This window comes from Syngnathus leptorhynchus, chromosome 2 (genome assembly GCF_054491065.1).
Source record: "Syngnathus leptorhynchus isolate UIUO chromosome 2, UIUO_Slep, whole genome shotgun sequence".
NCBI classification, from domain to species: Eukaryota; Metazoa; Chordata; class Actinopteri; order Syngnathiformes; family Syngnathidae; genus Syngnathus; species Syngnathus leptorhynchus.
This window is the reverse complement of record NC_141196.1, coordinates 5,275,772-5,303,484: the sequence shown is the minus strand read 5'-3', so window position 1 is coordinate 5,303,484 and position 27,713 is coordinate 5,275,772. Positions and strand designations below refer to the sequence as shown.

Genomic DNA, 27,713 nt, shown 5'->3' with positions numbered 1-27,713 from the left:
CAGCGCGAACACACCCACACGCTGTACGCACGCACACACTGAAGTGTGACGTGCCACATTTGTTGTTAGGGTGACCAGACGTCCTCTTTTCCCCGGACATGTCCTACTTTTGACCCCTAAATAAAACGTCTGGGGGGGGGGAATTTTAAAAATCGTCCGGGATTTTGTTGGACTGCCTCAAATATAATACATGTACTGTATATTGTGAATAGAATTGCCACTCCGTTCCATTTCACTCAATTCCAGATTTTTCTGTATCGTTCGCAAATAAGTTCACGCCCTTCTCCTCAAATCTAGTCACTTTGCAACGAAGTAGGGTGGGGTGGCCAATCTACACCGAGTGTAAAGGCACGTTCACGGAGGAGTTGAATTCAAAAAACTCCCGTGCTTCCGCTAGAGTCGTGATTCTTATGAAGTTGAGTGCTTGACACGCATGGCAGGCACTTACATGTCTGTGGCAAATAAATGGACTGAAGAAGAGCCCTTTTTTTTTTTTTTCTTCAAATGCACCGATGGCCGTATTTTTTTTTTTAGGTCTTTTTTTACTACAAAACTAAAAAATGTCAGTGTACACGTATGTTTTTGTTAGTGTAAATATGCAATTGCAATTGCTATACAGACATGTCTTTTGTGTCATGTGACACAAATGACGCTCCCCCTCATTAAAAAAGACCCCGCCCCCTCCATAAATGACCACGCCCCCTCCCTAAAAAAGGTGTCCCGGTTTTCAGAAATTAACCCATGTCGAAGCTGACGTTACACTGCGACCACCCACTAGAGGGCATTAAATACTTGAAATGTTGGAATTATTATCAATATCATGCAATATTGGAAGAAATAAATGTTGACACTTTTATGACCGGCTGAAGAAGAAAGTAAAAGAGACCAACGATACATGCTCCAAGTCAACTTTAAAAGTTTCAAAAGACACAAGGCAAACAATAACATGGGTAAAAGTATTTACAAGTAGCGGTGCAAAATTTTCAAAGCTGGACTGTGGATTCAGTGAGGCAACCGTGTAATTAAAACACACTTTTATTATAAAAACAAAACAAATACAGACACATCCCAACATGTGAATATTGTACAACCCTCTTCAAGGTAGCAGTGCGCCAAAAGTTCCCAAATAACCTTCTGCATTCCATATAGGGCTGACGGCTGAATGAACGCATGCCTTCCATATTGTCTTTGGCTTCTAAACCACATTCTTCAGATTCCCTGAGGAAAAAAAAAAAGAGAAACTAATTGGCTGTCATCCCCTACAACCAGACTGATTAAATAAAAATATCACTTGTCTCATTAAGTGGTTAATCAGTTTGAATTAATTTGTGACTTTTATATTATTCATATCATACTTGAGCCCCAAAACATTTTCATCATCATCATCATATGTGGTTCACAAAAGCCAGCTGTCATGTGTGAGTTTCACAAAATCACTAAAAGCAGTTCTGCCGATTTCCTCTTACGTACGTTTAATGGTGGCCACGACCTGGTCCAGATGTTTGGCGTCGTTGCGGTCTGGTCGGCAGCTCGGACTGATTTCTAGCGAATAGTCAGGGCCGTACTCTGTAAAAAACTAACAAAAAGATCATAAGTGCTAATTTGGGGCATGAAGAGATGGCGACAGGTTAGAAAGTGGAAAATTGAAAATGAAAATATTTGAAGACTATACCACTCATGGTTGATGTTCCTTTCCATCTGAGTGCATTTGCCTCGAACAAGCTTTAGGTTACTTTTGCGTGATTGACATATTACCTCGTGGTCAGGTATTTCTGAGGCGAGGGTCTTTCCCAGAAGCACTGCTGTGAGGTGGGTCCAGCAGCGGGCTGTGTTGGCCAGATTGTATCCCCCTGGTGGAAAATAATGACATTACTGTTAATAACGTTCTCATGTTGCCCAATATTCACATTAGCAGTTACAAGTAAACCATACACAATGCTTTTGAGTTGATTAGTTACTAATGATTAGTATGATGGTAGAGAGTGAAACTTGGTTAAGTAATACAATTCAGGTCATAATAAATTAATTAACACGGGGAACCCACTCATCAAAAGTATAAATCACTGGTCATGTAAATATTGACTTTTTTTTTTTTTTTTTAAGTTGCTCTACGACGAATTCCTGCAAGGAAATAGCGCCCCCCTCTGGAGAACAAAGGCAACACTCACCTCCTCCCAGCAGCAGCGTCGGAAGGCGCCACTGCAGCACGTACTGCAGGCACTTGGCCACCCCCGGTGGCGTCATGTTAAACGAGCACATGGGATCGCCTGCCATGGTGTCGGCGCCAAGTTGCATCACCACGGCGTCCGGGTTGAAGTGAGCGCGCACGTCAGGCATGACGCTGCGACGGAGACAGACAGACGGACGGCGTTAGCACTCAAGCTCTTTTGAGACTCACAACAGGAAGCTTCAATTCAACATTTTTATCTTCGACTTCATTGGCATAGCAGTGACTTGCCTGGAGAAGATTTGGTAATATCTGTCGTCTCGGATGCCGTCTTCCAGAGGAACGTTAACCGTATACCAGCGGCCTTTGCACAAGCCAATATTAGTGACATCACCCGTGCCTACACACACACAAGCACAGAAAGTACACAGCTATAACAGAAATGTCACCTGAGCTGAATATCACTTACAAAAAGTAGCGACCTGGGAAGAATCCTGGAGAGAACTTGTGCAGGGACACCGTCATAACTTTGGATGTGAAGCTGAAGGCTTCCTCCACACCTGCGTGGTTAACAAAAAAGGACAGGAAGTAAAACAAAAGGATCCAACTATTGAAAATGTCCCGCGTACCGTCTCCGTGATGCAAGTCCACATCGACGTAAAGGACTCTGTCATATTTTTCCCTCAGCTTGAGGATTCCCAAGACGACGTCGTTGACGTAGCAGAAGCCCGACGCTTGGTCCCTGGAGGACAGGGAGGGACGCAGATGAGAGGCAAGTAGTCACATCGAACCCCGGGAGAGCGACGCTTACTTCTTCGCATGGTGCCACCCACCGGCCCAGTTGATGGCCACGTCGCACGCCTGGTCCAGTAGGCACTTGGCGGCTGTGAGTGTAGCGCCCCCTACTGCTGCCGCATAGTCAAATATGCCCTCCACTACTGGGCAGTCGTAACCTGGAGCAGGATAAATGGATTTTGTGGAGAAAGTGAGGTCGACAAGGTCACAACTTGCTTCTCCATGTTTATTTACATCTTAAAATGTCTTTAAAAATCAAAATCTCAACTGGACTTGAATTTAATGCCACTATTTCATGTTACTGAATCACACAACTGGAATTAGCCGACTTTGAAAAGAAATGATTTGGACATTCTTGCTGAACAATTTAGATCAGGTTCTCACCCAGGCCGTAGTCAACCGAGTGCGGGTCATCGTTGTCTCCGTCCTGACTGATTTTGTGGAGATGCTCCAGGTAGAAGTCTGAGTGGAACTCGGCCATATCTTCTATGGTGGCCACACGAGGTTTCACAATGCTGGAGGGAGAACAGTAGGATCCAACTGATGCCTTCCTAATTGCCCTCATGTCACTTACCTCATATGTTTCAGGAGTCCATAAGCTTCTATAAGTGAGTGGACCATACTCGCCTATAAAATGAACACAACTATTGTCAAACTGCATCACCACATATGACACAATGAAAAGAACCAAACTCACCCGGTTCGGCACTTTGGATAAAGAATCGCAAGTTTCAATGTATTCCTGGCTAAAAATATATGCGACTAATCGTTTAGTGGCGCTAGCGTCATCGGCGTCCCCTTCACAACTCATATTATGTGGATAAAATCGACAAGGGCGATAAATAAATATCAAAAATAAAAACAAGTCAAGAGCGAGCGGATGGTAGGGCTCGCTGCTGGTGTTACACTGTAAACGTTCCCCCTGACAACTTGAAACACATTTAAAAAAAATTATGTCTTCTCGTGACAAAACAAATATCAAAATAAATGCCAGTGTCTTATGGAAGTAACTTAATCACTGGAAAATTAAAAACATTTTAAAAAAGGGGACTCGGTTGGGCAAATGGCCTGCAGCATGCTGGGACTGTTTGTAGTTTATAACTTGCGTTTTATACTTTAATGAATGAATCAATTTATTTCGAGCTTAAAAACAGGAAAATGTATCAATAAAATATAAAAGGGAAAAAAAAGAAAACAGGACAATAACAAAACGTCCCAAGTAAATCATAAATAACTTAAACAACAATTGCATATTTTCAAATATTTTTTACGACTTGTAATTTATGTCACATTAAAATTTTCACATTAAAGCCGTTTTTTTTTTTTTAATCTTCTGTGCAGACTGCTGCTTACATTTGACATTTTGCCACAACCGATCGGGCGATCATTTCCTCTTCATTTTGTCCTCGCATCGGTAGAGGGTGCAAAAGCTTCGGTGTCCTCACAATGCCATCATAAGTTTATTTTTCATGTATCCCTTATATCCGCAATTCATTTAATAACGCCAAAATACCAAATAATCAACATCAAAGTTGAGTAGTTTTATTTTGAAAGTAAAACGTGGCGCTCATTTATCGTGCACCTTACTTTGAAAGTTCAAACTATATAAATATATATCCGCTTTTCCCCGCCCGCGAGCTTACTTTGGCTCCCCCAGCTGGCTTGCTGTTTGGTCCGAAGTTGACCGTCTTTCTCTCTTTCTCAGCAGCAATGACTTCAGTGCGGGACATTTAGCGAGTTTGTCAAGTTGCTTACAAGCGCGAGTCCCACACAGGTTGTCGCCATGAGAAGCAGGAGCAACTCGGGCGTGAAACTGGACAACTATGCCCGGATCGTGCAGCAAACTATTCTCCAGCACCAAGTGAGTGTTTCAAACGGTGTAGTATCACAGTAATAAACTTAAATAACAATCCCCTCCCCTCCCTCCATACATTGCCTCCTCAAAAGGGAAGTAGGTGCTGTTGCGCAATTCTTTTCACATTGTTAGTATTGACCTAAATGACGTCATTTGCCTCTTCACACATTCATCCATGAACCTGCACTGACAGGTGGTAAAAATGGAAAGGTTTGACGCTGAACATCCGCTAAAACTAAAAGAAGAGCCCATCAGTCTCAGTATTTGCAGCCAGTGTTGAATGTTGAAGGAGTTTCCAAGTAAGCTGTCTTTCACACCCAACTCCGGCTCATTCAAAGGCAAATTTGTATTCATTTATTATACTCAGTAGAATCCCCAAATGACAATTTGTGGCAGGCATGTTTCTCCCACACACATTTGACCGGACAATAACACACTTATTACAAAATATTCCTTAGTGCCTGAACTCACTCAGACAGTTCTCCAAATAAGATGCCATGTGTGCTTCCTTTGATTTAAATTTTTTTTTTTTTTTTTATTAAAACGTGTAGCAAAAAAAAATCTGTGCTGCAGCAAAGCAAAGCCTAATATGTGGCACACGCTTCACAGGACCCCGTCACGGGCCTTCTGCCCGGAAGCAGCGAGCAGCCGGACGCTTGGGTCCGAGACAACGTTTATAGCATCGTGTCCGTGTGGGCGCTGAGCTTGGCCTACAGAAAGAACGCTGACAGAGATGAAGACAAGGCCAAGGCCTACGAACTTGAGCAGGTTTGGAGTCAGGAACTATAAATACTTACTTCATTATTTTTTCAGCTATCAGTACTGTGGTCCATTGAAATGAAAGTAGCCAGAGCTACGGGTTTTTTAGTCTTAAGAGCTGTCAAATATCTAATGAACCTCCATTGCACAATACTTCCCCCCGGTGGCCAAGGCAAGAATACTGGAAGGAGCAGCACAATGAACATTAAAGAATGATGAATTTTTTTTTTTTAATTATTCTTTACATTATATTTAATCACAATGTTAGTCTATATTATGGGAAAGTAGAATGCTAATTAGTGTTTTATCTTAATGTTTTTTATGTTTTTGTAGGTAAGCTAGAACGCATTAAAGGCATTTCCATTCATTCCAATGGGGAGTGATGATTTAAATGTTGTATTTTGTACATTGTCAAAGTGGTCTCGTTAGTTTAGACAACAATGTCACCAAAAAGAGGGAAAGCCAATTGTCTGTCATTACTGATTATGTCCTTTGGTTTGTGCATTTCTGCAGAGCGTGGTGAAGCTGATGAGAGGAGTGCTACAGTGCATTCTGCGCCAAGTGTGTGCCCCCCCGCGTACAGGAAGCACCACGACATATTCTGGTCCGCTCTGATCTTGCATTGTCATTTTTTCTCAATTGCAGTTGGATAAAATAGAAAAGTTCAAGTACAGCCGCAGCACGTCCGACTCGCTTCACGCCAAGTATAACACCAGGACTTGCGCCACTGTGGTCGGCGATAACCAGTGGGGCCATCTGCAGGTGGACGCCACCTCACTCTTTTTGCTGTTCCTGGCTCAGATGACAGCGTCCGGTACGAGCGCGATTCCTACCGTTTCAAAAAATGATGAGATAATATTTAAATTGGCTTTTTTGTTGTTATTGCAATGCAACCGATACCACAAGTCAGCATATTTTTCCGAGAATTTGCCTGACCCCGTTACAGTTAGTGTGTTTGGGAATGATCGCGTTTCTTTTGTGTGCCAGGTCTTCATATCGTTTACACGCAAGATGAAGTGGACGTAGTGCAGAATCTCATGTTCTACATCGAAGCGGCTTACAAAGTGGCAGTGAGTGGCGTTTTTTTTTGTTTCGTGGATTTGTATCCACTTTCGGAGTACTCACGGAGTCTGTTAATGGTTGCTCGCAGGATTACGGAATGTGGGAAAGAGGGGACAAAACCAACCAGGGCATCACTGAGATCAACGCCAGCTCCATCGGCACGGCCAAGGTAGGTCATTGAAGATCGCCCGGCCGGCCGCCCGCCCGCCCGCACGTGGTGTCCGGTCGCTCTTGTGACCTTTTTGACGATCTTTAAATGACCTCCTTGCTAGAGAGCAACTAGGGACAGTCAGTCAACAGACTTTCACTGCAAAATCAAATTCAAGTCAACACAATCAGAATTTCAGGTGATAAAGGTTGTAAGATTTTACTGACGTTGCAAAACTTGACATATTGATGTGGAGCTGCGCAGTCAGCAAGGTTCTTGGCCTTGTGGCGATCAAGAGGGATCAGGTTCCCCATGTCTTCCAAGAATGGCTTCCCAATCTGAAATAACACACACACACACACACAAAATGCATGGTGGCTAAATTAAGACGCTAGGAATCCAGCTTCACGATGGAATGTAATTATCACCAAAACATAGTGCCAAGCCGTCCATTTGTTATGACAAAATGTGCAGATTGATACAGATGTTTAATCTTACAACGTTTGGTCCGACCAACCGATTGGGATCTCAAACAGCTGCTTCAATTAAGGAAATTGGGAGGACAAATTGGGAAAACAGTCCAAGTGACACACTCAAAACTTTTGAAATAAAATCAGGCCAATGTCATTCCTCGCTAATTTAAAACACTGCGCTTGATAAATTTCATCTGCTTCCAGGCAGCTCTGGAGGCTCTGGACGAGCTGAACCTTTTTGGAGCCAAAGGTGGACCAGGATCGGTGGTCCACGCCCTTGCTGACGACATCCAGCACTGCCAGGTAGCGTTCATGTTAGAGTGGTCGGGCTCCCTCTAGTGGTCAGTAAAGGAAGCACAGAATCATGGTCATCATGTTACAGCGGTGACTTGCACTTTTTTTTTTTATTCAGTTCAGAATGTTTATGAAGTTCAGTTTAAATGAATTACACTTTTTGCATTTAATGTTTTTCAATCATTTGTTCTTAATTAGGTAAAATTTACATACATTGAATCACTATTGACTTCTATGATGGTGCTAATTGGAGTGACTTTGACTTTCTCCTCATCATTAGTCCATCCTGACCTCCATGCTCCCCAGAGCATCTGTGTCCAAAGAGGTGGATGCCGGCGTCCTGGCCATCATCTCCTATCCAGCCTTTGCCGTGGAGGACATGAACATCGTCAACATGACCAAGGAAGAGATCATCTCCAAGCTGCAGGTGCTCACATCAGGAGCTCCCTTGTGGTTCAATTTAAAAATAGAGTAGTCCGATACCTCCCTGCTTGCATGTGTGTGTGTGTCCAGGGTCGCTACGGTTGCTGCAGGTTCCTCCGAGATGGACACAAAACTCCCAAAGAGGTCCAGAGCAGAGAAACAAAAGCTTAAGTAACACGTATGGATTCGACGCCTCTGATTGCCGCCGTTTTTTATCCCACCCTCAGGATCCCAACCGTCTGTATTACGAGTCTGCCGAACTCAAGTTGTTTGAGAACATCGAGTGCGAGTGGCCTCTCTTCTGGACGTACCTCATCCTGGATGGAATTTTTATCAACAGCCCCGAGCAGGTACAGCAGAACCTCGCCTCAGGAATTTGGGTTACCAAGCGACGCTCACTTGTGGAGAACTTTATCTGCTCTGTGGATCTCTCCCAAAAAGTTTTTGCGTAATTCTATCATTTGTGCTGCACGCAGGTGCAAGAGTACCAGGACGCTCTGGAGAGCATCTTGATCAAGCAAAAGGACGGAATACGACTATTACCCGAGCTCTACAGTGTCCCGGCGGACAAGGTCCAACCCTTTGACACGCTCCAGTCTGCCGTTTTTGTTTTTCATGTTGTTTGTTGTCAAACAGGTGGAGGAGGAGTATGACAATCCTCACACAGTGGAGAGGGTTCCCATGGGGAAGTGCCCCCTCAAGTGGGGACAATCTCTTTACATCCTAGGAAAACTTTTATCTGAGGTCAGTGTGGCTTTATTTCGCCCCTAAAGATGATGTTGCCATAATGTCGACTTCCTCGAATCGTCCCTCCCCGCAGGGTTTTCTTGCGCCCGGAGAGATCGACCCTCTAAACCGTCGCTTCTCCACCATCCCCAAGCCCGACGTGGTGGTGCAAGGTCAGCACACTCTACTGCGCTGGGCCGCTTCAGTTTGAGAGCTGATAGTCACGCCGGCCCTCTGCCGGCAGTGTCCATCCTGGCCGAGACGGAGGAGATCAAACAGCTACTGCTGAAGGACGGCATTAACGTGGAGACGGTGGCTGACATCCACCCCATCCACGTGCAGCCTTCAAGAGTGCTCAGCCACATCTACGCCCGACTCGGTACGCCCGCAACGGTCCGTCCAAGAGAGCGGTCGGTGTCTCAACGGCGCTGTGCTTCAGGTCGGAACCCCAGACTGGGTTTGACGGGACGACCCTACAGGAGGATCGGAGTGCTGGGGACCTCCAAGTTCTACATCATCAGGAACACCATCTTCTCATTCACGCCTCAGGCGAGTGCCCAATAGAGCAAAGAAATCCTCAAAAAAAGTCCACGTAAAAAAACGAAATGCCTGGTGAAACCCTGAAAAAGTTCTTTCTTCATCGTTCCACAGTTTCTGGACCACCAGCAGTTCTACCTTGCCCTGGACAACAAAATGATCGTGGAGATGCTGAGAACGGAAATTTCCTATCTGTCGTCCAGATGGAGGATGACGGGGAGACCCACCGTCACGTTCCCCGTTTCGCAGACGATGCTGAGTGAGCGCTCGGATACGCCGCCACATTTTGTCTTATCGGTTCTAAGGTTGATCCTCCGACCCCCTTACAGCCGAAGACCACAGCAACTTGGACCCCGCTGTGCTGGGAACCCTGAAGAAACTACAAGACGGCTACTACGGCGGAGCAAGGTCAAACTGCCACCGCCGCGCCGGGTGCATCTCCTCACACATTGTGACGCTTCCTCCCCCTCCCATGCCCTCTCCAGGATCCAGACGGGAAAGCTGTCGGAATTCTTGACCACTTCGTGTTTCGCTCACCTCAGCTTCTTGGATGGTAAGGGCTCGTCGGGCAGCACGGAGCACCGTGCCGAGGACGAGTTTGCCGATGCCGACGGCGAGGGATACGTGCATGAGTTGGGCTGTGACGACGGTAAGCAAACGGCAGAGGAGACAGAGGAGCCATGGATGACGGGTCGCCTCTTTTGTCTTTGGACCGGATCCCTTCCGGTCCTTTTATAATATATTCATCCATATGTCAATCAAACAGCACCCGGACCCCATCCCCTCTCGCCGCCTCAAGACGATGTCTTCATGACAGCATCGCTTCTCTTTGCTTTCATGGTGGGCTAGCCGAAGGCTTCTCAAACTGACCACATTTATGATCAACAGACAAAACGTATATACAAGAACTGGCACATTCATTTTAAAAGTCATGTCAAGCAAATTTGGTTCTCCCCATTTGATATTATGACTACCTTGGAGAAATTTGATGAGAAAAAAGAATTGATTTTCAAAAGTGGGCAAGATTTTAATTTCATTTAGAGGGTACAGTTTGAGAAACCCTTGTCTGGTGTTCGTATGCTTGACATATTTGACGTTCTACTTTGGAAACATGCCTGCGGACTTTCTGCTTGGAATTGCTTCTACTCCTTTTTCTTTTTCCGCCATCATCCCAAAACGTGCATGTTAGCGCGTGAATGTGAATGTCGCCGACATTGTGTCAGTGCTTCAGCGTTGATTAGCAACAGTTAGCTAGATATTTCAGTAAAACAACAAACCGCAGCGTCAGTGTCAACGACGACTCCCCTCCCCCCCCCCCTCCAATAGAGGCTGACGACCTCGCTCAATACCTGGACCATCTTCTGGCCCACGCCACCCCCAAGAAGACCAAAGCGGAGGTCAGAGGACTGGGCAAGTTCAAGGCGGCCGCCACCAAAACAAAAGAGATGGTGAGCCTGATGAACAAGGCTCAGGGCCTCAACGTGCAAGGTAGGCAGAGCTGCACAACTTGTCATGCTCAGAGAAAACCATGGTCACCCACCCTCCTCCTTCTCTGCCCCATAACATTCTAGAGGTCAACATGTACCTGCCCAACAAGCTGTTCCGCTCACATCAGACGTCCCTCAACCTGAACCTTCCGGAATCTCCCACACTTTCACCGCTGGTTCAGGTCCAGGAAGTGACGGCCTCACCTCTGAGCGGCGTGCCGCGGGATGCCAGTGGAGCCGTGGATTACCACGCTCTGGCAGGCCTCCTGAAAGATACGAGAAATCTGCAGGACCAAGCCGACATCCTCTACATTCTATTCAAGGACAAGTGAGCTTTGCATCAAACATCGCTGCCTTGAGTTTCCAGCAGTTAGCAGACGTCCGCCTTTGTGGCTACGAGTCCATGACAGAAACACACGACAGAATCAATGACGTGTGCGTATCGGGCTGTCGTTCTAAAAGCTTGTATATTACGCAGGGGCATGGACTGGGACACCGATCTGCACGGTAAAGGCCCGACAGTGAGGTCGTTGCTCAGCGAACTGTACGAGAAGGCCGGCGAGCTGAGGCACTGGGGGCTCATCAGGATGATCTCCGGCATGCTGAGGAAGAAGGTGGAAGAGCTGGACTCGGTACGTTTTGGCTTTGGGATTCCCGCAAAGAGGTCCGATTATGGTGACTTATTTTGGGTTGAACTCCCCTCGTCCATCCAGGCCTGCTCTGATTTGCTGGCCCACCAAAAGCACCTGACGGTGGGTCTGCCCCCGGAGCCCCGAGAGAAAACCATCACGGCCCCCATCCCCCTGGACCAGCTGGCGTCCATCATTGATCAGGCTAGCGACAACAACATCAGCGTGGCTATTCTTACCCAGGTGAGTCCGAAGTCCCGACCCCAAACAACCCCCCCGCCCTCGTTCACCGTGGAGCTCCTCCCCCTTCAGGAGATCATGGTGTACTTGGCCATGAGCATCAGGACGCAGCCCAACCTGTTCAGCGAGATGTTTCGTCTCCGCATCGGGCTCATCATCCAGGTCATGGCCACGGAGCTGGCCCAGTCGCTCAACTGCTCCGGTATCGCTCTTTACAATTTGGCCTTTTGACCTTAAGCAAACTAACGCGCACAAACATTTAAATCGAGTACCAATGTCAACCCAACTGTTGAGCTTTTCCATTTGCATTTAGGGGAGGAGGCCACCGAAAGCCTGATGAGTCTGAGCCCTTCGGAGCTGAAGAACCTCCTGCACCACATCCTGAGCGGAAAGGAGTTTGGCGTAGAACGCAGCGGTGAGCCCGCCCCGTCACCTCGGCTTTAGCTCTGGCGCGGTCGCCTCACTCTCGCCGCGTTTGTCGTCATGCAGTGCGAGACGTTGAGAGCGGCATCAGTCCGGCCATCTCTATCCATCACCTTGGCAACGTGGGCGCCACCAAAAGCGAGCGGGCGGGTATCAGCAAGCTCAAGAGCGACATGAAAATGGTAGGAAGAGAACTTCCTTTAGCATTTCCCCGCTTGGTACTTTTCTACAGTTGGCTTGCGGTGTGTGGGTCAAATAATCATCTGTGATTCACAAAATTCTGCATGTTGGTAATGACTTCAAATTCAGGACATCTTCTCATTCCTCAAGTTGTCAGACTCTGAAATTCCCAAGCCACCTCGTGCCGTCCGTTCAACCTTTTTCAGCCTTCCCACTTGTTTTCTTTGCAGCTGGAGCACAGGATGTCTTTAAGGGGTCCCAGTCAGGTGACGATGTCGCTACGCTTGGGTGCTAATTTTCAGAGTCAAATAATTCCCCATCATGGAAATGATTGCACTTGCGTTCCTGATTGAAGTTTTTAATTAGCGCAATTCCTGGACTTTGGTGGTGTTTCCCCTCACTTCCTTATGATGACCACGGATGAGGAGAAGCATGTCATTTGTTGTTTTTGTTGCAGGCGGATCGCAGAGTGTCTTTGACAGACGCAGTCAAGGTGATCCCGTTGAGCTGAGACGCTTCACGGGCCAAAGTTTTGGGATACATTCCACTGGCGAGAAAATTCAAAATGTTCTCGTGTGAAGTGGCCAGACTAAGAGTTCCTCATTGAGCCGTTCATGAATCGTCCCAAGATTTTGGTCCGTGTTGTGTTGGTGTAAAGTTTCAGGCCCTAAAATGTCTTTCCTCCCTCTTAGCCGGAGCAGAGCTCAACATCCGCTCGCAAGGTGATCATCGCTCAGCCGCCGTCTCCATTTATTTATTTACTTATTTATTTTTTGCTTGCTAGCTTGCTTGCTTGTACTCCAATTTGCTCTCCTAGTAGCGTGAATGTGTTAATCGACGTTGTGGGTTTTACTGCTCTTCCTGCATCTTTTCATCAGTGCCTTCGATCTCAGTCACTGGACATCACCAACGTCCAGTCAGGGGTAAAAATCGTTGTCTCGTTGTTAGCCGCACGTTGCGACAGAAAACGTTTTTTGTTTTTTTTGTGGTCACTTTGAGGTGGCTCCTTCCTTACTTACTTGCCCGCTTGCTTGCTTCTTCCGCCTCAGAGCTACCGACTTCCTTCCATCGAGTCACTCGACATTCCCGAGAGCGCCTCGGTCGCCAAGGATACGAGACACGGGCAATGGCTGCGCAGGAGGCGCCTGGACGGCTCGCTCAACCGCGTCCCGGTCGGTTTCTACCAGAAAGTTTGGAAGATTTTGCAAAAAGTGAGTTGCTAAAATTTCTCAAGCACAAGTCAAGATTTTTGATTTCAGACTTACTTAATTTGCCGGGACTTTGTTGTCTCCCACGTTGTCTTGCAGTGTCACGGGCTGTCCATTGAGGGCTACGTCCTCCCGTCTTCCACCACCAGAGAGGTGAGTCTGTCAGATGTCAGAAGTCATGCGGTCGGAGGCTGAAAATGTAGATGCAGGAAAGCATTCATGATAGGAACAATCCCCAGATGACACCCGGTGAGATCAAGTTCTCGCTCCACGTGGAGACGGTGCTGAACCGCGTCCCGCAGCCCGAGTACCGCCAGCTGCTGGTGGAGGCCATCTTGGTGCTCACCATGCTGTCTGACGTGGACATCCCCAGTATCGGCTCCATCGTCCATGCCGAGAAGATTGTGCAGCTCGCTAATGATATGTTCTGCAAAGATCAGGTGAGAAGGCAAGGGCGGCTGTATTCTCGCTCACCCAGCAAGCCCCTCCCCCCCTCACTTCACTTTGGCTGTCATCCCTCCAGAGAGACCTGGGCGCAGAGGAGCACATGCTGGAGCGGGACCCGGCCACCGGCGTGTGCAAACTGCTGTACGATAGCGCCCCCAGCGGGCGATTTGGAAGCATGACCTACCTGACCAAGGCGGTGGCCGTGTACGTGCAGGACTTCCTACCTGGTGGCTCGTGTGCCGTCCAGTGACTGTGAGCTGCATTTCAAATTGTATTTATTTCAGTGTTCTTAAAAAAAAAAAAAGCAAATTAAGTGCCTTCAAAGAAATATATTGTGTGGGGGTGTCTTTCCCCCCTAAAAATTGACAATACTAAAAGTTTCCTTAGGTCAAAGCTCACAGCACATTAAAACAATTTTGCTAAGTCCATGGCTGTCAAACAAGGGGGGGGAGTCATTTTGACACCTGTGGCCACTCTCACAATACTTTAAAAGTCTTTTTTTTTTTTTTCAAAAGTGTGTAAGGCATGCTTTCATAATGCATGACAGAAAAACAAATGATCATCGAGTGTAGTAGGATTCCATCCAATTTGAAGTCATAATGTAGATAGCAGACATGTTGCAGTAGACTGTCAAGTTGATTTCATCTCATAATTGGCGTTTAATGTTGTTAAAAAGCAATAAAAATGAAGATTATGACCACTTGGGCATTTCTTACCTTAACGTCTTGATTAGAGAAACTGACTGGCCACAAAATGAAGCAGACACGAGGTCAGGCTGGACAGAAGCATAAGGATATCTTTATTCATCGCTACAAGTCAGCATTCAAGATACACAGAGACAGACATATTGGAAAGCGACAGAAGCCTTCAACATTTACTAGTTGAACTGTGAGGCCGAGGGAACGCTTCAATTCTATTGCTTTGAAAGCCTCTTCATAGTTGGAACACTTCCCAGCCTTTATCACATTTGGAAATAAATATCAAATATATTTTGTAATTTTTTTATTGCTAACATCAAACCTAGCAAACAGTTGAGATACAGTTCTCACTTACTCTTGAAAAATAAATAGGAAATGAAGAGTCTGGAGCAATCTTCAGGAATACTGGAGGACATGCATTAGGATGGGATTGCTTGAGGGCAAAGGGTAACATCAGATGAGAGCATGCATTTGGACATCAGCTTCCTCATCCATTCAACATGCCGACGCGCATTCATCTCAAGTCCGGTTCAAAAAAGAATTTTTGGGATAGTTTAGTTCCGAAAAACGAATGAGAACCCATCTCAAGCCGTTCATTAAGTGACCAAAATGTGATACTAACAGTAAAATATGTGATATACAGTGAGGCCTTGATCCGCTTTATCTGAACATGACAAATATCAAACTCACGATGAAGATAATGAAGAACTCTATTGTCTTGATGTGTCCCGTTTGAGTTGAAATATCTATTGCTTCACTGCTAAGGTTAGCGTGTTTTGCATTATTTGGTAGCATTAAGCTAGTGGAAGCCTAATTTATGTTGTTTCAAATACAACACATGTTATTCTCTTTGTAAATGTTTTTTTTCTTCAGCAAATGGCCAGCACAAAGCCCAGAGGGTTAAAGCTTTAAGCAACATTCAGTCTCCTATGTGTGTTATGCAAGGTTGTCCCCTCCCCCTTTCCCCATCCATTCACCGTGCTCCACTGGCTGGCAGGCCAGAGGCTGAGCCAACGTTCTGTCACATCATCCCGCCGCTGAGTGAATTACTCAGCCTCCATTAGGCTAACGAGAAAAGAGAGTCGGAGAGCGAGATGGCAAAAGGGGGCTGCGGATGCGGGTCGGACGCAGAGAAGAGAGGGATGACGGATAATAGCAAGGAGGAAGGTAGATGGTAATCGGTGGTGACGTTGACAGCCACGAGAACCAAAACTAATCACCTACGTAACAGACAATTAATGCCATTATTGTTGCCGCGCAACATCAACGTCAGTTGGTGGACATTTTGGAATCAATATGAAACAAACAACGTGGTTGTGATCCCCAACCCACAATGCAACTTCAGTGAACACAGCAAAAATAAAATGGCGAATGGAAACCTACCAAAAGGGGGTCGTAATTGCCTACGCATGCCACAAGATGGCAACGACACTTTTTTTTTTCTATTAGACAAGGCTACGGCTTTGCCCCGATGCTCTCCCCTCTTTTCAACAATTTCCCCAAGATGGCACCAACAACTTATCAAACAAACAGAAATGAACTCTGCATATATTTGATTTTCTTCTCAGAAATGCACGGATGGGGTAAACTACTCACAACACATTCCAAGAGAACTACAAAATGGCCAACTCACTATATAAGCCACGATATAGTGGCGAGGAAATGATTTCCAGCTAAGATGGCTTATGTTGAAATTGAGGGATGGAATTGTTTTTAAAGCCCCGGTGGCAGAAATCAACACAAAAATAATTCAATCCTGATGTATTGGGAAGAAAAAAAAAAAAAAAGACGAGCGAGGACAGGCAGATTCCCTCCATTCCCTCAGATGCAAAACACAGAGAGCGATAAATAGTCAATAAATTAAGAATCATTCAAAAATAATAAATATGGACATACAGTGCTTGAGTAGTTTATCTACTGTTGTCATTAAAGTGGCTATGGAGGAAATAAGCTTGCCTGCGCCGTTTTGCCTGTGGCTTGAACCCGTTGGCGCCCCCTTTTGGCTCCACTCCCTCCTCCACGCCCTGGCCCACCCCGGGAACCTCAGAGCTCGGTGCAGCGCTCCTGCCTGCTGTAATGGTCAAACTGGCTCTTCCAGTGCATCATGTAGGAGGACCAACGGTGGAACTCCACTTTCCACTGGCGCTCGGCCTCATCGATATTGTCTGGGGGGGAAACAAAAAAAAAAAGGAACAAGTAGCGATCTGTTAGAATTGCCTTTTGCATCGTGCCGCTATTGAGAGGCCAATTGGGTTTGCCTGTCACCGTTGCCACGGTTACTCGGAAGGGCTTGACCTGTGATGTTGAGGAGGCGTGGCAGGAAGTGGTTCCAGAAGGCGCACATCTGGTTCCTCAAACCCCTGTGGACCTTGACGGGCTCCGTGTTGAGCGCCACGTATTTCTGCTCGGCCACGGTGAAATGAGGCCAGCGTTTCCTGCTCTCCACCGTGCCGTCCACGTTCATGTTGGGATTGCTGAGCGGCGACAAGATGGCAGAGTGAGCGGCGGATCCGGTCGACCCGCTGACCCATGGCCGCCACTCTCACCCGGATCGTGCAAAGTTGGCCCAGTATCTCATGGTGCGGCGACTCAGCTTCTCCTCCTCCTGGGTGTAGTTGAATCTCTTCTCTAGGGGAAGGCCAAAGACAAACTCGATCTCGTAGCCGTGGATGACGCCCATCCACTCGGGCCAGGGCAGGTTGGACGCTCGGTGGTCAAACAGGTAGAGATAGACCCCTGATGGCGGAGCGTCTGATGAGTATGGATTGTGTTTTGGAAGAAATTGTGTGTGTGTGGGGGGGGGGGAGAAGTCGGGTGAGATGGAGCGGCGGTGGAGCGTACCAGCGTTGGACTTGAGAGCGTTGTGCTGAGCGAAGGCGCGGGCGAAGAAAGCCAGAGGGCAGATGACGTTGTGGTCGCCCACAATGTCATCCAAGGCGTCGCGGTTCTTGAGGCCGTTGTTCTCGTCCATCCAGTCGGTGTACTGCAGCACCACCGCCTCCAGGCCGATGTCGTTGGCGTGCGGCACGCTCAGCTTGGCACCTTTGCGGAGAGAAGGCGCCGTGGCTGGCTCAGCACGGACGACCATCTCGGGAGAGCCTCACCTTCCAGAAAGTCCCCCCTGGAGATGAGGCTGTCGTTGTCCTTGCTGAAGCCAGGGGCGCCGTACAGGAGGAAATAGGTGCCCTCGTCCTGGTTAACCCCGAGTAGCACCTGAGTGTCCTTAAAGTTGCCCGCGTTCAGCATGGCCTCCGGCGCATCGGGCACAAAGTCGCCGTCCACCACGGGGACGAACGAAAACCGAAAGATGGACATCCACGGGAGGACCTGCTCAGAAGATGGCGCGAATGTATTGTTGAAGTTATAGATAACATTCCGAGTGTGCATCGTCGAGGCGGTCCACACCTGAAACTCCTGGTCAATCAGCTCCTGTGGCGTTTTAGCGCGTAGACAGTCGACCAGTTCGGTGTCGTTGCCCCAGCTGCAGCCCACCAGTTTGGCCAGCTGCGTGGCCCGTCGACGGGCCTCGGCCGGGCTGACGGTGGCCCAAGGGGTGTTGGGAACTCCGCTTTGGAGGATGGCCCTGGTGAAGAGGGGCCGACTGTCCGGAGACAAGAGGTGGAATCCCACCGAGGCGCCGCCGGCGCTCTCCCCGAAGATGGTCACCTTTTTTTGGAAGCAGAAAAACACGCCGCTCACAGCCTGCCGACATCGGATTAAGTCTGCGGGCTTGAAAAGAACCTGCTTGGGGTTTCCGCCAAAGTAGTGAATGTTGTCTTGGACCCACTGCAAGGCCATCCTCTGGTCCAGGAGGCCCACGTTACCGGGAGCCTCCGAAGAGCCGTCCAGAGCCAGGAAACCGAAAGCGCCGATGCGGTAGTTCATGGACACCACGATGACTGTCTCGGTGTAGGCCAGGTAACGGCCATCGTACACGTCCAGGGATGAAGAGCCACTGTAGAATCCTGCAAAGCACAAGAGCCTGACTATACTCATGGAAAATGAAAACAATCAGCCATCATTGTCAGGTCAGTGTCACATAACGTACGTAGAACGTCGACACCCCCTCGTTCAAATGCCAGGTTTTTGTTTTCGTAAAACAAATAAAAGAGATGAACAACTGGAATAACCAGATCGAAGTGTGCACACCCCCGTCTAGCTGGGCGATGCAGTTATGTTCAAAATTGATTCATTACATTCAGAATCAAACGTTTGGAGGTTCTAGTAGTGTTTTCCTCACGTGCTTTTCTTCTGAGCAGAAGACTGATGGTTTTGTTTTGGAAGTGTGTCTTCTGTCTTGCAAACCTACCAGATGTGTGAACAAGTCGGGCGATTGTTGTCGCACGTGCCGAACAGCCCATACTTGCCGGAAATTCCTGCAGTAATGTCTCTGCTGTACCAGAAATGTCAGAAAATCCCTGAACTTTTCTTGGGAGCTTTTGTGCGCCAACATTCAATTGGAATATGATCGATTCATTCTGAACACAATCACATCGGTAGTTATAGGGGGGTGTGTACACATGTGCAAATCCCAGAGTATTTTTAACAAGACAAGTAACGTACCTCCGCCGTAGATCCACACCATGACGGTGAGATTGTGAGGTCTGGGCGATGGCGGCACCCACACGTTAAGGTAGAGGCAGTCCTCACTCATTTCCCTGTTGGGGTTCCACATCTCACTGCCCATGAAGCCAGGGAAGGTGGTGTCCACAAACTGGTAGCAGGCGTCGGGGTAGTGATGGGCGTCGTACACTCCCGCCCAGTGACGTTTGGGCTCGGCCGGGCGGAACCGCCCCTTCCCCACGGGCGGCTCGGCGAAGGGGACGCCCAGGAAGGCCGTCACGTGGCCTCGCTCCAGCACGGGCATGTGGATGCCCCGGACTCGGCCCGCCTGGGTCATGACGGTGAGATCCGCCTCGCTCTGAGAGGATGCGATCGGAGCCAGGAGGGAGAAGAGGACGAGCGGTGACAAGAGAAGGACGGCGGTCTGCATGATGGCCACCGAGACGCCAGACATGGAGGGCGGAGGGGCTCGGAGATCTGTTTCCTCGCAGACCTGCAGACGGACGCGGGGGGTGACGGGGTAATTGGATTAAGCGGAGCCATGGCGAACAGATCCAAAGTGCAAGAATAAATCAGTGGAGGACATAAAAGAGAGGACATCCGGAAGTATCTTCAAGGTGACCGCGTGGAACGTGAACTCGAGCTCGGGTCGGAGGCCGTTAAACCGAGACGATACGACATCACAAACAAACGTTTAACTTCATGCAAAACCAGTCTCAGTTTGAATGTATTCCAAATAATTCCAGATATACTGCTACGATTCCTCGAGTGTCCTAAAGTCCAGTTTTTGTGAAAAAAAAAATATTTGAGCGTGCACAAGATGGCTAAAATAGACTGTCGATTTAACAGAGAGGGAATGTTCCAAAATAGTGGCCATATCCTCCACACGCTCACACACACACACACACACACACACACACACACACACACACACACACACACACACACACACACACACACACACACACACACACACACAGTAGGGCCTAATGCTGATTTTGTCACTATGACAACCATACATCGCAAAACATAAATAGCCGCCTCGAGGCAGACAGGTGCTGGTCGTGCATATTGTAGCACATTTACACTGCGACAAAAATCGGCTCGTTGATTCGTTTGGTGGGATCCTCCCCATCGGATGGCGGCGTGCTGCCTCGCGCCGTAGCTTCAATACAACAGCGAGAGACTGAACGAGTGGAAAGAAAGTGTGTCACTTCTCAAATTAGCCCGAAGAATTTGTGTATGAAGTTCACAGGAGGATTGAATTTACAGGAAGAGACGCTGGCAAGCGAATGGGGGGGGGGGGGCGGGGTCATGTCATATGTTTCCAAATCCCCTCATGGAAAACACTCCGAATGAGTGCTCATTAAAGGACAGTTTATTAGGTACCTCTGCAATGTGGAATCACCATGAGGATTATCTTCTGCTAAGGAAACTCATCCCAGTTTTCATAACCGAATGTTTACGATGTGCATTTTGGTGGAAGCTTCAAAGTGTCAAGAAGCCAATAAACCGCCGCGACTTATTCGAGTGCTGCAGTGGCTTGACTGGCAGCGGGGGAATTTTCCATCTGGCAACAGCGCGAGCGGGATAAACATAAACACACTCAGTACACAGAATAGATCAAAAACCACAACGTAAAAATGCCAGAAAATGGGCACAAATGTTGATCATTGATTGTCAAATCAATTGTTTATAAATGTCTTATTTGGAAAAATATTCAGGCTGCGTTCATGCAACAGAAATCAAAAATATATTTTCTGTTTGAAGGCTGAAATTCAAAGGATTTGGACTAATTTAAGTGATAATGTCACGAAAGGATTAATCGATTTTTTAAATAATTTTCGATTCAGTTGGTAATCAATTAGGTAAGTGATATGAAGAGGTTATGAATAGTCAAAGGTCTGTTCTGATGCAAAAAGTAAAAAGAAAGAAGTCTCTGTTGCTAGTGGCAGAATATATGCGATTTAATGGAGTCAATCAGGTTTCTATTTGACTATATATTCTATAAAGACTATTTTTATTTCAGTAACATTGATTTAACATAAACAGACAACATTTTTAGATCGTTTTCACTTTTGGAATATCTATATCCAGCGGTACAAACTAACCCACATTCTCACAAGTGTGAAGCCCATGTACTCATTAAGTTCACCAACTTGTCCAGAAATAAAAATATTTTTTTTTTTTATTAATTGTAGAGAAGTTGAGACAAAACACTGTTGCTCAACTTCAATCATAATTAGGGAAAATATTGTAAAGGCAAATTACAGACGTTTTGAAATTTGTCTAAGAAAATGAGCTGAAATGTGATGTTTGCTTTTAGTTGAAGGCCACGTCAACGTACAGGAATTAAATACAGTAATTCTATTCTCGGACAATAGATCTGGTAACCATGGCTACGGGCGATGTTGCAAAGATGAACTTAAGGGCGTCATGTCATTTAACGTCGTGCTTGCTAACAACGTCAGCTGAGTGATGGATGAAGCCAGCACAGGTTGTGATCAAACGCGCCTCTCCTCCGCTCGCGCGGAAGGACGGACGGCCGTCGACAGTCACGCTAAGCACATCATTCCAAAAACAAAAAGTGTTCGTCATTTAAATGACGGGAATAAGCTATGACTTTAGGAGTCCGACCTACCTGGCTGGCTGGCTTCCCTTCGGCGGCAAAGCGAATATGAGCACTTGCTAGCAGTCGTCTCCTCCTCTTTCTCTTTTCTTTTTTCGGATGGATGTACAAATGCAAGATTGTGAACCAAATGTGGGCCGGTTCCTTTTACGAGCAGGGGGCGAGGGGGGCTCACATCCAGCAGCGGCAGCAGCAACAGCAGCAGCACCAGCAGGACGACAACACAGAAGTCTGAGAGGAGAGGAGAGGAGAGGAGAGGAGGCGGGGTGTTTGGGAAGGGCTCGCCAAGTCTCGCGAGAACACACCAGCGTGAGGTCCTGTCAACGACTTCACTTTCCTTCTATCAAGTTCACGTTCAAGATGCACAGTAAAAACGCAACGGCAGCACTGAGCAATTCGTTTCTTTGACCAATCTTTGATAAAAGATTTCAAAATAAATGCAGAAATTCGTTATTTTGATATTATGAATATAGACAGACGTGTTTGGCTCTAAACAAACAATCAGAAATATCTTGAGGTAAATTCAAGAGTTCCTAGATTTGAAATTGTACTTTCGACTCATTACCGTCAAAAATGCATTTTACTCGTGTAATCAATCTTTTTATAACTATTTGTTAGTGACATCCCAAATCCTTAATAAAAAAAAACATTTGTACTAAATTGCATTTCAGCATCTACACAAGAGTTGAATCAGCAATTGTACCAAGTATCTGAAAATGACAACCTTAGCCACCGATGCTGGGCGATATGGCCGCAAAATGGAAAACGCAACGATCGGTCGAACATGTCAGGAATGTCGGGAAGAGACGAAGGGAGAGGGGAGTGGACGAAGCACTGCAGCTGACAGATTTTAATCAATTTAAGTGGCATCAAAACGACCTGTCTCGCTTCTCTCTTCTCCTTCGGGTAAATTAAAACACGCACGCGCGCGCGCGCACACGCACACACCCGGCAATTGCTGCAGTGCTCAATTATTTGTTTTCTTACATTTATCATCCATGAATCCGACAACACTTCTCACGTTAGTTTACAGAAATAGCCATAATAAATATAATAGCATAGAATATTGCAAAGCACAAATGTAAAAGTAACTCAATTGGCCAGGATGTCCCGAGACATGTCAAAATAAAATAATGATAAAGAGATAAGAAAGATGCCTGTTCATTGTTTGAATGTGTTGAAAGAAATTGCAAGAATCAAGTGTTTAACGTGCACAGACGAATGAGTGTACTTTTGAACAATTGAGATTTGCGAGTAGAATAGTTTTGAACTCAATGAATAAATGTTTTTAAAATCGTGATTTCTGTATTTTCTTTTTCTATAATCGCTCATAGTTGACTTTCTTTCCTACTTGGACAAATGTTTTAATGGTGCTGATATTGTGTCCAGTTCTGTGACTGATGTGAAGTGACAGAAACAAATATGACAAGCAGCCATTTTTTTTTCTTTTTTTCTTGTGTCAGTCATGCACCCCCGTTTTCCTCAGTGGCTACGGTCATGTCGGCGACAAATCTAATAGGCAGACTGTGGCCCAAGCGCGCTGACTGCTAATCCAGACCTCTTATCTAATTGCCACTGCAGCAACACTGACTGGGCAGAAGACATCAATCTCTTACTGCTTTCTTCTTCCAAGCTCCTCCTGAATCTGCTGTGCCATTCCCTCCCTCCTACCCGGCGGGCTCATCTGCCTGTGCTTGCTGGCACACCATTTGTGACTTTTGCTCATTGGCTATTGTTTGGATCGCATTAGATTAGTCCAATGTTGAGATGGACTCCATGGAAGGCTCACTGTCATTCCCTGATGAAAATCAAGTAGGTCAAAAAAAGACTTGAGTGAGTAGAAAGGCAACCATGAAAGCAAAAAGCTCCAGCGAGCTCGACGTATGGCAAGGAATGACGTCCCTCCTTGGACAAGAGCTCAACTCTCATAATGACATGCATGCAGCAGCTAAATATAATGTGGTGCACTATTAAAATAAGCAAATGCTCTCAATATGTCAGCCTCACAATCCGATTGGTCAATCGCAGTTATTTTTAGCGCCTATTCAAGCCAAACTACCCCCCCCCCCCTTTCTCTGTTCAAAAGTGTTTTGTACATCTTTATTGTCCTGAGGCAGCTCACCACAAGCGTCTTTCACATTTATGAATGACCAGATTCCTTTTTCCACATGTGACTATTCATCTCACATCTTATTTCATGCTTTGTGTGTTGAACATTTTGGCTCCACACAGGAAGGAGCCTGGCAGGCCCGTTCCACCCATTATAAAAAAAAAAAAAAAAAAGATTACAGTGACACCCAGTGGCTCAACAATGACATTACTTGACACCACACAAGTGCCCAACTACTACTGTCTTTCCCCCACATCCAATTAATGCATATTCATTCATTATTAGCGCCCTTTATTATTATAATAATCATCATCATAAATAACTACATAAAATCTTTTTATGATTAAAAATATCTTTAGTAAAAAAAACAAGTTATTGGTGAGGTTGACACCTGGTCACTAGCTGAGCTAGAAGGGGGGCTAAAGAGGCACTGGCCCACTGAAATATATTATTTATTAGAGTAATAATCACGGTAAATCAAACATACTAATCATTATGCATGGTGCATCAAACAGAATGATGCATGGTAAATAAAACTGAAGAATAATGCACAGTAGATTTATCATAATGTTCTGCCCACTGTATGTTTTGTATTGGAAGGTCGACATTTTCTGTCTAGAAATTGAGAGCGCCCTCCTGTGGACGCTTTGTGCAAGTGTTTTGTTCACTCAGTAAGAAATCCGTAACATCGTACCAGAAAATAAATGTCAAAGCTCTCCAGCTTTGCTCTTGGTTGCTGTCATTCTTGAATGTCTGTGAGTAAAATGAAATAACCACATTAATATACAGGAATAAAAAATATTGTGTATCCTTTGTCTTTCTCCCTGAGTTAGTCTATTCAGCAATTCCTCTCACATCAACCTGCAAAGTCACTTTTGTTCACGTTACCATCCCTTTATTCGCAAAAGCTGCTGTATAAGATTCAAATTTTTGTTGGAAATAGTTTGCCAGTACACATGTGACATTTCAAGCTAGCATCGCAAGTGGCGGGGCAGTCCGAGCACACAGGCTCGAATGTCAGTAACGGCCGCTGGCACTTTTCCCATCCTCTCCCAGCGTTGTGTGACGAGGTTAAACCTGTGGACGAGTCCAGATTCGCTGTAGTCTTCCTGACAGTACCCTCCGAGGATGTAAACATTCTCCTCCAAGATGGCCGAGGCTGCACCCACATGAGGTACGGGCAGCGGCGCGAGACACGTCCAGCAGTTAGTAGCGGGATCGTAAAGTTCGCAAGTGAGTTGATCTGTGTAATACTTCCTCAGGTTGCACATGCCGCCGGCCACGTAGAGGCGACCTCGCAGCGCCTCCATGCAGTGTTGGGCCCGGTTTTCAAGCATATCTGCCAGGTGGGTGCTTCCCGCCTCGGGGTCATACACGAAGAGGGAAGCGACACAAACATACCGAGGGTCAAAACCTCCAGACACCAACACCCTACCATCCAAGACTGCGGCGGCGTGGCCGCTTAGCGGATGGTGTAGAGGACGGGCGAAGCTGAGAGAACCCGGGAATGGCGTGAGACAGGAAAGAAAAACAAATCGATATGTTTACTTACTGAAGCTCACCTCCAGCTATCAGCCTCAGGGTCATAAATCTCCACACTGCTTAAATTAGTGTTGAGCTGCTTATCTCCACCAATGGCACAAAGACAACCTCGGTGCACCACCACTGAGAAGTTACTTCGACGTTCCTGCATGTCAGTGCACCTTTTCCAGAGATCTTGCTCAGGGTCGTAGCTGGTTCGATGAAAAAAAAAAAAAAACGTTTGAGCGCCCACCACTGTGGAAGAGCATCATGCGTGTTCACCTGTAGGTGGATTTCATCACGTTGTCTTTGGCGTAGAAGTGACATCCTCCGATCACAAACAAGCGGCCGTTGAGTCTCGCGACGCCGTGTCTGAATTTTGGCTTATCTGGAATGTGGCCCAGCCTTCTCCACTCAATGTCCTTCACCAGGCCTATGCCGGAGCGGAGGGAGTTTACAAACCACATTTCGTCGCTTGGTTTGCGTTGACCCGTATCTGGGTCCAGCCGGTCCCCGCCGACAAGAACCAGGGAGTCTTTGGGGCGCCTCACCCGACAGTGATCCTCCATTGAGAAGCTGGATCCAAATTCCTTAAAAGCAGCAACATGAAGTTGCACGTCTTTGGTCTCCATTCGCAGGTTGATGGCCCTAACCTAAAGCAAAGATCACAAAGTTGGAAAGGAATAAATCATGTCAGTGTAACTCCACTTCATTAAGATGCCTTAAACAAGATCACGGACCTCCCTGAACTCTCGAAAGGTCATGAGAGGGAAGCGAACTCCTCTCATCAGTTTGTCGGCGTGTCCCAGGCGCTCCTCGGGATCCGCCTCCAACCAGGAGACTAAAGCTCGAAACACGATCAGCTCAGACGGCACGCTGAGACCGTCGCTGCAGAGAAATTCCAAAAGCTTCTCAGCTCGGAGATCCAGAAACTTTTCAGTAGCCGACACCTCCGAGAAATGTCGCAGCACGTAGTCATTAGCTTCCTCGAGGAGATCTGCCATCCCGTAAGCTTCAGCAAAAGAAGCCACATCCAAGCAGGAACCAGCATCCATTTCCTGTTTCATGAAGAGGAGACAAAGCGAGACAGCAGACCGGAACTGGAACTGGAGCGCCGTGCAGGCCAGCTCGAAAACGCAGTCCCAGTTCAGAGGAAGGCTCCCGCGGTAGCAGAAGCAAACCAAAGCCGCCATCTCTGGGGTTACTTGGCAAGGAATGGCAACACTCCTTTGACGGGATTCCCTCATGCCGCTGGTGAACATGCCTCGGAAGTAGTCGCTGCTTGCTGCCAGGATCGCCCTGTGGACTGCAACGAGCCGAAGTTCATTTCGAGCAAAAGCAACCGTAAAAATAAATTTCACAATCAGACAGATTGTACAAACCATGGAAGAAAGCTCCGTTCACGTCCAAAATGACATCACAGCCCACACCTTCAGCCCACAGCTGCTCTACGGAACGAAGGGTTTGTCGCATTTCCTCCTCGGCGGAAATTGCTCGTCGCCTTTCCGGACCCGCCTCGGCTCCTGCGGTTCGCTCGCAGAGCTCCGACAATCTCGGAACGCCGAGCGCATGAGCCGCTGCCTCGATTTGGGGTAGGGCGTCGCCCATTCTGAGCTCCCCCGTGTAGGCAAAGTCTACAACTGCCCGTAAACCACAATGACCCACATCTGGACCCAGAAGAAGACACCATTGATGGGCAATGGCGTCTCCCTGATGGCCCTTGAGTATTTCTTCCTTCACCCTCGCCTTAATCAAAGCACTGACGGCGGCGAGGATGGAAGAGTGAACGTGGAAGCTGCTCCCGTCTTCAGTAGTCAAGGTCAAGTCCGTGAGGAGACCCGAGTCGAGAAACTCCCTCAGGACCTTGAACATCTCACTGGGAAATCTTTCGCTCCGATATGGTCGGACATCGATCGGTTTGGATCCGCAGGGTTCCGCTTTCTCGCTCGTCAGACCCAATCTGGAGTCATTGAAGGCCACGATGGTCCTCAGCTCACGTTTGTCCTGCTCGACACCTTCTCTCCCTTCTCCCAGTACTTGTTTCCTCCTTTCCTTTTCCTTTCTCCACTGCTCTTCCCATTCCACTGGCAGGCCACTCCCGCTCGCTTCCATATGGACTCAACCGAGATTGATTTGTTTTTAAATTACAAATGAAAGTGCGCCTTGTGCACTCTTCTCTCTCTGCGAGACTCAAAAGCTGTCTGCTCACGTTCCCGCTGGACAGCAACAAGATTCTATTCTAAGCGCGGCCGTCCCTCAGATTCACTTTCATACCGAGTTGGCACAATATTAGCATCATGTGTCCGATTGCTCGCATTCACAATCAAGAGGGCGCATGT

At 47.1% G+C, this 27,713-nt stretch overlaps 4 protein-coding genes and 1 long non-coding RNA gene across 13 annotated transcripts; 1 reads left to right on the top strand and 4 right to left on the bottom strand.

The window, feature by feature from the left end:
- Positions 1-894: 894 nt before the first annotated feature.
- Positions 895-3,879, bottom strand: hdac8 (histone deacetylase 8). Its single transcript, XM_085934199.1, has 11 exons — positions 3,660-3,879; positions 3,537-3,589; positions 3,347-3,477; positions 2,979-3,120; positions 2,797-2,909; positions 2,650-2,727; positions 2,459-2,567; positions 2,169-2,341; positions 1,756-1,850; positions 1,471-1,576; positions 895-1,218 (listed from the first exon to the last, which is right to left on the bottom strand). The coding sequence occupies exons 1-11, from the start codon at positions 3,771-3,773 to the stop codon at positions 1,196-1,198; spliced, it is 1,137 nt and encodes a 378-aa protein (XP_085790325.1). The 5' UTR covers positions 3,774-3,879; the 3' UTR covers positions 895-1,195.
- A 726-nt stretch (positions 3,880-4,605) lies between these two features.
- On the top strand, positions 4,606-14,550 carry phka1a (phosphorylase kinase, alpha 1a (muscle)). Of its 5 annotated transcripts, XM_085933537.1 has the most exons (33): positions 4,606-4,823; positions 5,427-5,585; positions 6,090-6,137; positions 6,222-6,390; positions 6,564-6,646; positions 6,727-6,807; positions 7,464-7,562; positions 7,834-7,980; positions 8,067-8,120; positions 8,204-8,326; positions 8,453-8,548; positions 8,613-8,720; positions 8,797-8,875; positions 8,947-9,081; positions 9,142-9,251; positions 9,354-9,498; positions 9,569-9,647; positions 9,725-9,888; positions 10,566-10,727; positions 10,811-11,054; positions 11,205-11,358; positions 11,440-11,598; positions 11,668-11,797; positions 11,909-12,010; positions 12,085-12,200; positions 12,429-12,464; positions 12,656-12,691; positions 12,891-12,920; positions 13,077-13,121; positions 13,248-13,409; positions 13,506-13,559; positions 13,646-13,846; positions 13,930-14,550. In XM_085933537.1, exons 1-33 carry the CDS (start codon positions 4,746-4,748, stop codon positions 14,101-14,103), a joined length of 3,762 nt encoding a protein of 1,253 aa, XP_085789663.1. In that variant the 5' UTR covers positions 4,606-4,745; the 3' UTR covers positions 14,104-14,550. The 5 variants fall into 5 exon arrangements, with proteins under 5 accessions (XP_085789663.1, XP_085789680.1, XP_085789647.1 ...); XM_085933554.1 differs by lacking the exon at positions 12,429-12,464; XM_085933521.1 differs by having other exon boundaries at positions 8,947-9,251.
- On the bottom strand, positions 5,198-7,547 carry LOC147060341 (uncharacterized). 3 transcript variants are annotated; one of them, XR_015068540.1, is made up of 4 exons: positions 7,285-7,547; positions 7,014-7,124; positions 6,763-6,945; positions 5,198-6,405 (listed from the first exon to the last, which is right to left on the bottom strand). It is a non-coding gene; the product is annotated as an uncharacterized LOC147060341 (long non-coding RNA). The 3 variants fall into 3 exon arrangements; XR_015068542.1 differs by having other exon boundaries at positions 6,763-6,917; XR_015068541.1 differs by having other exon boundaries at positions 6,763-6,906.
- A 73-nt stretch (positions 14,551-14,623) lies between the features above and the next one.
- On the bottom strand, positions 14,624-22,642 carry ache (acetylcholinesterase (Yt blood group)). 3 transcript variants are annotated; one of them, XM_085933920.1, is made up of 9 exons: positions 22,468-22,642; positions 21,756-21,974; positions 19,115-19,607; positions 18,293-18,516; positions 17,957-18,217; positions 17,656-17,878; positions 17,098-17,593; positions 16,847-17,025; positions 14,624-16,716 (listed from the first exon to the last, which is right to left on the bottom strand). In XM_085933920.1, exons 3-9 carry the CDS (start codon positions 19,566-19,568, stop codon positions 16,595-16,597), a joined length of 1,959 nt encoding a protein of 652 aa, XP_085790046.1. In that variant the 5' UTR covers positions 19,569-19,607; positions 21,756-21,974; positions 22,468-22,642; the 3' UTR covers positions 14,624-16,594. The 3 variants fall into 3 exon arrangements, with proteins under 3 accessions (XP_085790046.1, XP_085790054.1, XP_085790037.1); XM_085933928.1 differs by lacking the exon at positions 22,468-22,642 and having other exon boundaries at positions 17,098-17,287; positions 17,393-17,593; positions 21,756-22,258; XM_085933911.1 differs by lacking the exon at positions 22,468-22,642 and having other exon boundaries at positions 21,756-22,262.
- Positions 22,643-23,971: 1,329 nt separating this feature from the next.
- LOC147060338 (kelch-like protein 26) lies at positions 23,972-27,505 on the bottom strand. The gene is made up of 5 exons (XM_085933795.1): positions 26,757-27,505; positions 26,115-26,680; positions 25,657-26,027; positions 25,416-25,586; positions 23,972-25,344 (listed from the first exon to the last, which is right to left on the bottom strand). The coding sequence occupies exons 1-5, from the start codon at positions 27,484-27,486 to the stop codon at positions 24,825-24,827; spliced, it is 2,358 nt and encodes a 785-aa protein (XP_085789921.1). The 5' UTR covers positions 27,487-27,505; the 3' UTR covers positions 23,972-24,824.
- Positions 27,506-27,713: the final 208 nt, after the last annotated feature.